Source organism: Anser brachyrhynchus, assembly GCF_964034855.1.
Source record: "Anser brachyrhynchus genome assembly, chromosome: 18".
NCBI lineage: Eukaryota > Metazoa > Chordata > Aves > Anseriformes > Anatidae > Anser > Anser brachyrhynchus.
Window position 1 is genome coordinate 461,231 of NC_137711.1, and position 12,136 is coordinate 473,366.

General features: G+C 58.7%; 1 protein-coding gene across 2 annotated transcripts in view; it reads right to left on the reverse strand.

Annotated features, from left to right (window-relative positions):
• DNAH17 (dynein axonemal heavy chain 17) overlaps nt 1-12,136 on the reverse strand; it is a 37,561-nt gene that overhangs the window by 1,894 nt on the left and 23,531 nt on the right. For both annotated transcript variants that reach the window (XM_080560936.1, XM_080560937.1), the window contains 23 exons: nt 11,707-11,868; nt 11,025-11,258; nt 10,355-10,720; nt 10,027-10,244; nt 9,424-9,631; nt 8,996-9,111; nt 8,445-8,637; nt 8,107-8,342; nt 7,819-7,941; nt 6,946-7,150; nt 6,294-6,458; nt 6,047-6,187; nt 5,737-5,907; nt 5,427-5,549; nt 4,584-4,777; nt 4,324-4,472; nt 4,072-4,199; nt 3,557-3,784; nt 2,872-3,063; nt 2,110-2,289; nt 1,561-1,743; nt 423-605; nt 19-162 (listed from right to left, as the gene is read on the reverse strand). In XM_080560936.1, coding sequence (XP_080417062.1) covers nt 19-162; nt 423-605; nt 1,561-1,743; nt 2,110-2,289; nt 2,872-3,063; nt 3,557-3,784; nt 4,072-4,199; nt 4,324-4,472; nt 4,584-4,777; nt 5,427-5,549; nt 5,737-5,907; nt 6,047-6,187; nt 6,294-6,458; nt 6,946-7,150; nt 7,819-7,941; nt 8,107-8,342; nt 8,445-8,637; nt 8,996-9,111; nt 9,424-9,631; nt 10,027-10,244; nt 10,355-10,720; nt 11,025-11,258; nt 11,707-11,868 — 4,242 coding nt within the window. The remainder of the gene's footprint in view (nt 1-18; nt 163-422; nt 606-1,560; nt 1,744-2,109; nt 2,290-2,871; nt 3,064-3,556; nt 3,785-4,071; nt 4,200-4,323; nt 4,473-4,583; nt 4,778-5,426; nt 5,550-5,736; nt 5,908-6,046; nt 6,188-6,293; nt 6,459-6,945; nt 7,151-7,818; nt 7,942-8,106; nt 8,343-8,444; nt 8,638-8,995; nt 9,112-9,423; nt 9,632-10,026; nt 10,245-10,354; nt 10,721-11,024; nt 11,259-11,706; nt 11,869-12,136) is intronic.

Genomic DNA, 12,136 nt, shown 5'->3' on the forward strand with positions numbered 1-12,136 from the left:
CAAAAGAAATCTGCTCACCCTGATCCGAAGGAGCAGGTCTGCGTACCACGCTCCTAAGCTAAGAAGAGAGGGGTAGGCGTAACGCGTCCACGATTCGGGCACGTTGTCGTAGAAGAGCGCGTTTGCCAGCTCTTCCATATCTGATGTAATCGTTAGTTCTCCCTTTAAAAAAGAGAAAAGTCTGGGCAGTTTTATCTGGAAAAAGCTAGACTGATGGAAGTATTTGATTTCAAACCCAGTACAAAGCACAGGGCTGGTGCTGCTGGACTCTACCTCACGTGATGGGATGTGTAAGGGTGTGAGCAAGGGTAGCCGGGTGGTTTCTACAAGTCAGGGTTTGAAACAAGCAACAGCCATTTGCAAATCACGAGAAATTATTTGGGAGGGAGAGGTGCGTCTTAGCCAGCTACCTAAATGCATACCTTTAGTCCCAGATCTAATTCTTTCAGAGAGCGCCTGATTTCGTGGGTCAAGATGTTCATCCTTTCGCATTCCTGGAAGGCAACCACCACGTACGGTGTCTTGTCCTCTGCTTTGGCCATGATCTCCATCATGTTGAATGGCTCTGGCAGCTTCTCAATGATCTCGTCTAGCACTGACTTCACCTGGAAAAAATAGACCATAAAACTCCTCTTATCTAGGGAAAAAAATGCTGCAAGTTAACAGTTAATTAAGCTAGTAAGATTTTTCTTTTTCTGCCTTTGTGCTTTCCTGTGCTTCCTCCTTTGTTAGTAATTCTCTATATTTTTAGTAACTACTCCTGAGTCTTAAAAAGCTGCAGCTCTGTGTTCATAGCTTGGAAGATCAGATCTCAAGCTAAGATGACTGAAATTCAACTGTAAAATCCAAGGAGTCAGAAGGAAGACTTCAAAAAAAAATGAAAAATTCAGTATTTTTAGTAGTTGTCATCATGAAAGGAAATTACTAAGCACCCTCTAGCTGCTGAGGATGCTGTGCGTGAGCCACACTTTGCCTTTGGCACGTCCCTACCTGTCAGAGTAACCTTTCTGAACGCTGCTGCCTCTTGTAACTGCACCCTGTGTTCATGTTGAGTAAGCACACACAAACTGGTGGGCAGCGTTTGTACCCTCTGGGGTTCACAGAGGTGCTGGAAGAGAGCAGCCACTGGCCCTGAGGGTGACCGTGGCACCACGCTGTGTGCCCTGGCTTCAGGCCCCTGGCTGCGGGGGCAGTGCTGCAACTCAGCAGCTGTAGAGGGGCGAAGTGCTTGCTTCAATTACATTGCCAGTACCCAAGGGAAGGGCGAGCATGGACACCCAAACCCAGTGCAAACATACTCAAATAAAACCTCCTTGGAGGAGCATCCGGCTCGTGAGTGCTGAGCTGGCAGCCCCCCCTGTGCCAGGCTGACAGCGAGCAGCCTGCTGCTGTGCTGGCACTGCAGCTCTGCGCTCTCCTGCACTGGCAGGGGTCGGTTGTCCCTGCCGCTTGCATTCTCTGGGTGATTGTGTGGGGGCCTGTCTCTGCCCTCCCCAGCCAGCCCCCTCGTGGCCTCTGCAGCACCCGTGTTTGCTGTAAAGAAGCAGAAGCTTCACTTGCCTTTTCCTCCCGGGAGACGCCGGCACCTCCTCCAGCATCCGATTCTTTGGGCTGCATTTCTAAAACTGTCCGAAAAAGCCTCTCCGAAGTGACGGTCAGGAAGCCGATCTCTGCGTTGGGGTGAAGGCCGTACAAGTAGGGGCTCTCTGGGGGCAGGTTGTCATCGATGTACTCGTGGTAGCCCTGAGCACGAGGCAGTTACTGATGTCACTGCAGCAGCTACTTATATATGAGCAGAGTTTCACTTCAGCCTTGAAAGTGCATCATTGTTTTTCTGCTGATGGTGCTTCACGGCTAGTTGGCGTTGCTTATTTAAGATGATTTTCCACTTAAATAAGTCTTTTCCTTACCACACCAGCCACAAGAATCATTTTTCCAGTGATTCTGCCTGTTTCCACTGGATTGAAAAGGCACAACTTTTTTTCCTACACTCCCTCTTGGTTTGCACAAGGGAACTGTGACTAGCATGCCTTAATCCAGAGCAGTGGTTTTCCACAGCAAACTGTAATGCTAATTACCACAGCCTATGATGAGAGAGGTCTATCTTACCTTGTAATCCAAGCTGGGAGGGATCAAAAATCCCGGAGCTAAGTACAGTTCCCCGTCCAGCATCTCTGCACTGATGTATTCACTCAGGTAAGTCCGACACAGCCGGCGGTCCCAGTCGTCTGTGATGTGCCCACCGTACATAATTTCACCAAAGAGGTACCGGAGATCATCCCACGGTACCTACAAGGAGACAGATGCTCCCCCTGAGCTTCCTGTTGCCTGTGGGGCTCCAAGAAGCCCCTTGCAGGACCTGAGGGCGGCTGCATGAGCCGTAGAGCCACACGAGCTCTCAGTTTGACCCATGGATGTGGCAGTGCCCTAGGTCCTGCAGAAGCAAAGTGGAACAGGACACGGGACTGTGGCCGTGGAGGTGTCTTGTGCTCGCCCACAGATTGCCCCGTCCCCGTCTGGGCTCGGCCACGGCGCTCCTGCACCCTGCCCTCTGGCTTTACTCGGGTCAGCAGCGCGCGGCTGAAGGGCATGGCTGGGCAGGGCTCCGCTCAGGGTGGGAAGCCCAAGCCTGCTCCTTGCACCGCCATTCTTGGGGCATGCTTTGTGGTCTGGGTAGGAAGGTGTGTTTAGAAAAAACCAACACAACAACCAAGCCAGGGGCCCGAGCCAGTGTGTGCTCTGCTCCCAGCCCGTGCTCAGTGCGTGCGTGCCACAGCCCTGCTGCACAGTTCCCACAAGAGGAGACGTTTGTGCAGCAAACCAGGGCTTTGCCCCTTCCCCCGAGGTGTGGTTGCTTTGTAAGGACCTTACCTTTGGGTTGGCCTCCAGGTAATTGTACAGGACGTTAATCGATATGGTCAGGTCACCGTTATTGAAGGGGTAAGACCTGTTCCAGCCCTGAGCACCAAACTTGCGCCGCTCTGCCACCACAGCGTGGAAGTAGCAGAGCGCAAACAGGATGCATTTGAACTCAATCTCTTTGCTGCACATCTCTAACGTGTCCTGCAGTGGAAGAAATGAGAGTGGGTTTGCAAGTGAAAAAGTGAACGTCACCATCAGCCCTGTCTGTTGAAGAAAATTTACAGGTGATAGCAAAGCAGAACTGAAGGGAGTATATTTAAAAAGAAAAGAAGAAACACATAAACTTATCTTTTAAAGGCTTGCTGACTAGTTAATTATTACGCTTGATTGTTCATTAAAGAAATGAGGAATTTATACACACGGACATGCTCGGGCTCACGCCCCCCGGCACGCTTGGCTGGCTGGTTGGGGCAGCGCGGTGCCGCCCGGCTCTGGGGCAAGCCAGCAGCCTTCCAGCGCCACCCAGCCCTGGCAGCCCCGGGGGCTCCGGCTCTCCCCGACACCTGTGTGAAGGTGCCTGGGTCTGGCTCCCAGCACGGCACCAATGGGGGCTCGGCCCCGGGGCTGCGGGGCCAGGACCGGGGGAGCCGGCAGCAGTGGGGGGGGCAGCGCGGGGGGAGCAGGGTGCAGGTACCTGGGAGAAGAGGTCGAGGGCTTTGTGCAGGTTGGCGTACATGCCGGTGGGCGGCTCGTTGGTGATTTTGATGGCGTTCTCCAGCAGGCCCTGCGGGATGATGTGTGTCTCGGGGCTGGGGGCCGGCTCGGCACTCATGAACACCCGGTAGTCTGCGTGGCTGCCCATGCCGTGCCGCTCCACTCGCTTCTCCAGCGTGCCCAGCCAGCGTGCCACCAGGTGGATGTTCTGCAACACAGAGCCCTGCTGCACGGCGTGCTCTGAAATTCAACCTCAGGAATCGCTGCTCTGCGGGGAGCAGCTGCAGCGCGATGTGGTGCTGCTCGGGCTGGGGATGCCACAGCAACCCAGGCAGCGCTGCTGCTGCAGTGTGGGGAGCGCTGAGAAACCAGCATGCGGAGCTCCCCACGCCGGGCCGGCAGTGCCGCGGGCCTCTGCACGCCCAGCTGGGCTGCGTTTGGGACCCCAGCTCCCGGGGCATCGCGGTGCCACGGGGCCGGGCAGCCCCCACCCACCTGCAGGATGACCCAGTGCCCCTGCTCGGCCGCCACCTCCAGCACGCGTTCTGCCACCGCCTCCTGGCCCTGCCCCAGCGAGACGTTGTGGATCCGCCCGTTGTCGATGGTGAAGTTCAGCTTCCTGCCTGGGGAGGGGAGACAGCCACAACGCGTATTTTGTTAGCAAGGTGGGGCTGTGCAGCTCCTGCCATTAAACGAGCACCAAACCAAAGCCTTTGTGAACTGGTGCTGGCTGAGGAACCAGCTTACCCAGGGCTTCCACGTCCTTCAGAGGGTCGACGCCAGGGGAGAGAATGAAAAACACGGGTGTGGAGGGGCTGCTCTCCTCGTACGACTTGGAGAACTCAACACTTCTTCCTTCCACAAACTTGCTGCCCATCTTCTCTTCCACAAAGTTCCTATGGAAAGGCAAAGCCCCGCATGTGAGCCGGGAACAAATGCGCTTGCTGGAGACGCGGCCTCTCGCCGGGGAGGAGCCAAGCTGCACGAGCCGGGCGGGTTTTGGGCACCTGACGGCGTAGGTCATCCTGTCCGGCCGCATGCAGCGCAGCATGCACAGCTTCTGCAGGGCCGTTTTGTTCTTCCACTCCTTCGGGAACACCTCCTTCTCGGGCACCTCAGACTCGACAAATTTTTTCCATCGCTTTGCTGAGCCCTCGATGTCACTATCCAAGTTCTTGAACTCATCCATTTCCGAGAGGGCCTGCAGGTCCGGCAGAGGAAGACGGGACCCTCGCTGGGCGCTGCTCCACCCGGCTCGGGGGCCACCGCAGCACCGGGCGCGTGGTGCCACAGACGGGCCCTGGCAGCCGTGAGAGCGGCCCGGTGCTGGGCACGGCTGTTTCAGGGTCAGGAGGGGAATGCCCCCCTTCCCCCCCAAGGTGTGCAGGGTGCCAGGGGAATGGGGATGCTGAATGTGGGGGCATGTCTGGGACATCCCTTCATGGGACAAGAAGCTGGGCACATGGGGGGGGGGGGATGCTGCTACCGATGACGGCCCAAACTGCAGCAAAACACAACTTGACCATAAACATGGTTTTGCTGTTGAGAGCAACCTTTTGTCCATTTTCCCTTACGCCCTCCCCTAGCATGAGCAGGAAAGGCAGGCACAGCGAGTGCAGTGGGAGGTGCTGCCTCTGGAGCCCGTCAGGCAGCGGCTGGACTCAGCTCCCGTCCTCAGCACCGCTGCCCCTGCTCCTTCCCGGTCTCGTGGGGCCAGGAGGAGCCACCTCTCACCACCTGCAGCCGGTGTTGGCTCTGCGCTCCCTCCCTGGGTGCCACAGCTCAGCCCGAACCTGCTGCCACACCGCGCCTGGGACCGCACCAGCACCGATGGTGAACTCAGGACCCACCTTGATGCCTCCCCACCCCTGGGACTGCAGGAAGTCCACAGGGGACGCAACGCCGGCCTTGAAAGGGAAGCGCAAGAGGAAGTCCAGCTCCAGCGGGCTCACTTCTTTCTTGATGGCCAGGATCTGGTGAGAAGGGAGCGCGTTGTCGTGGCTGCCGCACAGTAGCCTGCAGCCCTGCGGCACAGCATGCACCGGGCAAGAGGTTCCTGAGCCTCCAGTGGCAGCACAGCAGTAGGAGAATGTGTCTAAAATAACACAAATTCAGAAAAAATACTAAAAAACAGCAGCCTGATGCATTTGCTCCTATTACCTGGAAGGCAACCTGGGCCAGGAAAATGAGTTTGTCTCTCTCAAAGAGTCCCCGTGCAGTGTACATGAAGACCGAGTAGGTGATCTCATCTGTCAGGTTGATCACCCGTTGCTTGACGTCCTCGGCCGGAGTCGTTCGCTGAATGGCTTTCTCAAAGACCACGTTGAAGGCCTAATGGAGAGCCAGGGTGGGCTCAGCACCTGTGCTCCTGAGTGCTTTATTGGAAGAATAAATGCTGGAACGCCGAACCTCCCGCATCCCCCAGACGCCTGTCCCATACAGATCAAGTACCGCCTCGCTTTATGCTCACCTTCAGGGAGAACTGGTAGATGGGGTTGATTTTGTTGAGGTCGCTCAGGATGAAGTACAGCAGGGATGCTCTTTCTGCTGCTGGCCTGTAGTTCTCCCTTGCAATGTTTATTTCACCTTCTGTGACTTTCGCTTCTTTCACCTGGAGGCCCACGAGCACGGTGTGACTGCTGCACCCCGAGGCAGCGCCCGATCCCCCACTGGTGCCCACGGGGCCGCCGCTCCCGGCGTGGGGGCAGCTCGCCTACTTTCTCCTCGATTTCCATGGCCGTGCGCTTCGTTGTCTCCAGGTTCTCCACCAGCGCGGTGTCCCCCAGGAAGTTCCCTGACGCGGCAGAGAGCCGGGCGAGCAGGGAGTCCTCCAGCTCCTTCAGGTTGATCTTAAACTCGTTCTGGCTTTTTGTGAGATTTGCCTGCAACACCAATGCCCAGGAGAGCCGTGACTCCTTCAAGAGCCTGCGGTGACCCCCCTGGCATTGCCGGCCAGGATCTGCACTGGGAGCTCCCTAACAAAGAGCGTGCAGTAGACTGCGGCTCATTAGCAGTTTCGCTGACTTTATCTTTTTTTGTATTAATTATAAGTCCTCTGTTTACAAGCACAACACCGGACAAGGGGATGCACTGGCTGGATGAGTGATAGGTCCCCGAGAGAACAACCCCAGCTCACGAAGCCCCCGAAGCGCGGTCGCACGGACGCAGGGTGCAGCAGCGAGCGCACCGCAGGCGGCAGGCACGGGGAGAACAAAACCCACAAACGATAAATAAACAGACCAATAGATCAATAAATAAGCAAAAGCAGCCACAAAAACAAACAAGCCAACCCCCAGAACACGCAAAGGAATCGGTCAGCAGAGAGAAGCCGTCTCCCCGCTGCCGCAGCCCCCGCCGCCGGCCACGCACCTTCAGGTCCTCCAGGTCCGGGCGCTCCTTGGCCACGACGGCGGCCAGCAGCTGGTCCTCCAGCCCCTCGCGGGTCACCAGGAAGTTGATCAGGGTGCACTGCGCCTGCATCTCGGGCTTGTAGTGAGGGTTGAAGTACTTGGTGTGCAGGATCAGACGGAAGCGGGGGTGATATTCCACTTCTTTATCGCCTATCTTAATGTATCTGTTCAGGCAATTAGATTAATTTCTGTAGATTTGGCAGTGACTTCTGAAAGAGAGAAGCCCTCCACCCGCGTGCTGTTTCCAGACCCTCGAGATGTTTTTCTCTGCTCGGGAAGTGGCACAGCAAGGGCAGAAGAGCCAAAACAGCCTGTGCAGGGCAAAGGACCGAGGAGCAGAGGGAATCTGAGGCTGCTTCTGGGCTCCTGATGTTGTGGGTGCCGTGCCATGAGCCCAGGGAAGGCCACCAGGGGTGCAGCTCCCCGCGGGTGCAGCCGGTGCAGGCAGCGCTGCTGCGTCAGGGCTGGGAGCACCAACATGGTGTGGGATGTGGGGCAGGAGCCCCATCACTGACCATGTGCCCGTGTCTGCCAGGAAAAAACATCCTGATTTATCAGGCTTTATCCTGCAGGTGCACTGGGGAACGTGGTCTTCTTAAATCACTAAATGAACCAGACTCAGCGGACCAGAACAGCCCTAAAGTCCCATTGACTACAAGTGTAGACCATGAGAAAAGCGGGGGATGTGGCCAGGGGCTCCCACGTGAAGGGTGGATGGATCCGGCCCCAGCTGCTGTCATGCAAATGGGGCATAAACGGACATTTTAGGGCAGCAGTGGGTCTCCCAGCAGGTACAACTCCTTGGCCACCAGAGACAAGTGTGCGTGCCGACCTGCCCTTCTTGATGGTGTTCCTGCCCAGCAGGTGGTCCAGCACCGGCTCCACTGTCTCACCGATGTCCTCGATCAGCAGCGTGTGTCCTTCAGAAACCGCCTGCTTGATGGTGTCCAGGTAGCTGCAGCCGGGCAGGGAGGGGGGCCTCGTGGTGAGGTTGGGCAAATGCCCCCCAGCCAGACCCTGCAGCGCACCCTGGTCCCTGCTGCTCTCAGGTGCCTCGGCTCTGATGGGCGTGCACAGCCCGTGGGGCACAGGGGGAGGGCAGCCGCCCCCCCAAACCCACCTCCTCTGGCCCAGCCGGATGGCTTTCAGCTCCTCCCTGTATTTGTTCTTGATCCACTTGATGCCCTGCAGCTGGGCGTCCACGACCAGCGGCCACCGCTGGGTGTTGCAGAGGATGGTGGCGTTCTCGGTGGACGTGCGGTCACTGGGCAGCCCCTGGTTGCTCCACGCAGCCACGTCGGCAGCATCGGTGAGGAGGCTGAGGGGGTCCAGCCCCGGGGTGGTGGGGATGGGCACCTGCCACGGGGGGGACGTTGGATGCCCAGCCCCTGAGCAGCGTGGGCCCCTCGGTGCCGGGGCAGGGGGCAGAGCTGCCCGGGGGGCTCCGCAGCCGCTCACCTTCAGCGCCTCGAGGTAGGGGATCCAGTACTTCTCCATCAGCTCGGCCCTGTACTTCTTGGTGAAGTAGCCGACGTAGGACACGAAGGCGGAGATGAGCAGCACGTCCCCGCACAGCGTCTTCTCCTGCTCTCTGAGCATCTCCACCGACTCAGCCCAGCGAACGTTTTCGGACGCCAGCCCCCCAATGAGCCTGCAGGGTTGGAGCAGACGGCACAGTGCAGGGACCCAGCCGGGACACGCAGTGCAGCCCTCGCCAAACGCCCGGTTTGATGAACCCAGCTCTGCTGGCGAATTTGGCAGAGGGGGAGCTCGGGCTGTGGGCTGCCTTCACCTCAGGGCCCACAGCTCTGCGGCTGCACCATCCTGCCCCACCGCATCGCTGCGAGTTTCTGGCCCAATTCGCATGTGGGAATTTTTAATCTGGGGGAAGTGAGGGGCCTGAATCTGGCATTGACCCAAAGGTCAATGTTGGAGGGAGCAAGGCAAGGCGGGGAGCAGCAGGCGGTGCCAGCTGCTTGCTTTGCCCCAGCCCCATGCTTGCACAGTACCTGTTTGCTAGTGTGATGACTCTGTTAGTTGCATCAGCCTCTTGCTGACATTTGATTTTCTCAGCCGTAGCTTTCTCAAACTGTGCAGTGAGAGTTGCCAAATTGGCATTCAGGTCCTTCAAAAGACAACACATTTACAGTTAGCTCCCACACATACAATATGCAACTGCAGCAAGCTTGCAGGCCAGGAGAAAGCTTTGCAGGCTCTAATGAGCTTGCAGTCCCTGTTGAGAAGACACAGCACCTGGACTCCGGGCTGCACAAATGATAAGAATCTTTCTAATTCATTGCTGGCATCTCTCCGTGGCCCGCAGCTGAATGGTTAGCGGCTGATCTGGAGCCATGGTGGACGCCAGCCAAGGCAAACAGCCGCGGGCTCCAGCAGCCAGCCCTGGATGGGGACTGCCCGGGAGGCAGCGCGCACTTACCGCGATCTTGTTCTTAATGCGACTGAGTTTTTCTTGCGCCTCTGCCAGCTCCGTGTTCGCTTCCTCGAGCGCCTGCCGCTTGGGCTCCACGTCACAGTACACCTCATAGAAGCGGACGATGTTCAAACACCAGGAGCACAGACCTGCCGCAGCCGTTGACTTTGACATTATAAACTCCGGATCAAAGCTGGGGTCTGACTGGTAGGGCCTGGAGAGGGAGAACGTGCCGCGCTGAGCCTCCCCGCCAAGGCCAGCGGTGGCTCCTGTCCCGCTCCACTTGGCGCAGCTCACGGGTGCAGTTTTGGAGGGCAGAGCCTGTGTCTGGGTTTGGTGCTCGGTGCGGCTGGCACCTGCGTCCCGCTGGCGCCCCATCCCCTGTCCCCAAACCCGGGTGCTGCTCAGGGTCTCCAGAGCAGAGGTGCACGAGGATGCTTTGTCACGGGCAGGGGCAGGAGGTAGTGGGGGCGGTGAGGCTGCGGCAGAGTGGGGCTGGTGCCCCCGGGTGTGCTCGTGGCCAGGGCTGTCCCCAGGCAGTGTCACCCAGAGCCCTTCGGAGAGCTGTCTGTCCCCAGCCCCGCGCTGGTCCTTCCGGGTGGCACTCACTGAAACGCCTTGAGGCACGCCTCTGGGATATGCTCCTTGTCAAACTTCTTCAAGGCATCAAGGAAGGTGTCTACTTTTCCCATCATGACCTTTGCCGCCTTCCAGCTCTTATCCTTTGGTATCTTGCCGTTGGGCGCTGTCAGGATCATCACGGCTGCCGTGACATTCACCACCGCTTGGGGTGGGGACCCGAAGGACTTCAGCTCCGTCAGGTTGTTCTGGGAAGGGACCAGGGGCTGCTGAGCATCGCCTGGCACAGGGCAGGGCTGGGGTCCCAGAGCAGTGCTGGTACCCCTGGGGAGCCGCACCCTGCCGGGGGCTCTCACACCTTGTTGAGAGTGTTGAGGGCCTCCTGGGCGGCGATGAGCGCGGGCTCTGCCTTCGCCAGGTCGGTCTCACAGGCTCGCTGCTTTTCAGCCACATTCTGGGTAGGTGAGGGGATGGGACAGGGTGAGCAGCTGTGCCCGGTGCTGGCTACGGCCACAGCGCCACGTTGCTGACAGAGCTCGTGCTGCCCCAGCCTGCGTACCGTGTTGATGGCCTGGACCTTCAGCTCCTCCTCATCAGCGATGGCTTTCTTCTTGCTGACCTTCTCCGTTTCAACGCCCACCACGTGGATCAGTTTATCTGCGTCCTCATTCTTCTGCTTCAGTTCTGCCTCCTGGATCGCCAGTTTGGCTTTCAGGTCGTCCACCTGGATGGAGGAGGATGGGAGTGGGTCGGATGCCTTGCAGCAGCAGCTTGGCATGGCTTGGATCCCCGGCCACTGCCACCACCCTGCAGGAACCCCTGGCCGGCAGCCCTGCACTGCTGTGCTCCCATGGGAGGTGCTGAGCTCTTTGGTAGGGGCTGCACTGCTGCCTGTGCGATCCCACCCCAGCAGCCAAGGCGGCCGATCACCCGAGCCGAGAGCTTTTTGTGGGGCAAGCTCTGCTGAGTGCCCAGCTCTCACTGCCCTGCTCGCTCCCACCGTCCCGCCCCAGGACGGGAGCAGGCACCTGCGATGCCGTGCTCTGCAGCTTCCTCAAGCCGTTCTCCAGCCGCTCGATCTTGGCAATGAGCTCGCTCCTCTTTTTAGAGAGCAGGTTTTGGTAGAGCTTTATCTGCTCCAGGAAGGTCTTCGGTGTGGTGTAATTATAGCGTCTCTCCGTGGCCAGGTAGATCTGAGACATCTCCTTGACACTTGTGTGGACGTAGGACATGAACTGGCTGATGGAGACCTTGACCTCGGGCTGCATCAGAACACCACAGTGAGCACTGCTGAAGCACACACACGAGGGGTAAAACCGAGTGTTTGTGCAACGTTAGCTACGCATCTAGCGGCAGAAGCCGGCAGGCAGAGCGCTGCTTCTTGATAGCAGCTGAAAAATGTAGGCGGTCACAACACGAATGTTCGTTCTCAAGCCCTGCTTTGGTTTTCCCCAGACTCCCATCACCCAGGTTAGCCTGTGCTGCACTGTGGAAAAGCTGGTCCTGGCTGTTAATTGTGGTGTCTTTTTAAGGACGAGAGTTTGGTCCCACGTGCACCGCGTGAGGCTGCAGCCTCTGACACCAGCGCCAGCTGGGAGCTCGTCCCCGCTCCCCATCCCCGGGTTCGCTGCCACGAGCAGGGAGCAGAACGCAGCTGCTGCTCCCCTCGCGGCGCGGTGTGCCCTGACCCGGGACCCCTGCGGCGCTCACCTCGATGTCCCCCGTTTCCTCCAGGAACCTGCTGCTGACGGACACCAGGGCATCCTCGGGCCACTCGTGGAACCAGTCGATGGCTGTGCAGTTGACCACGGCAGGGAACCTCCTCGCCCGCACCCGCAGCGTGGAGCCCACGGGGGAGAAGCACAGGATCACCTGGGCAGGCGGTGCTGCTGGGTGGGGTGGCAGTGCCACCTGCTCCCCACTGCTGCACGCGGCGCTGGTGAACGCCGAGGCTTTGCCTCCCACCCACTAAAGCCCCTTCCCTGTTCCCAGGGCCGGTGTGCGGCTGCGTGCCCCGCTCTGCTCAGCAGGGGCTGGGCCGGCACCGGTCCTTCCGCCAGCCGCAGCCGCGGTGCCGGTGCTGGCCTCCCTGCGAGTGCCAGGAGGCCGCTCGCACCCCCTCTGCTTGAGAGGTAAGGAC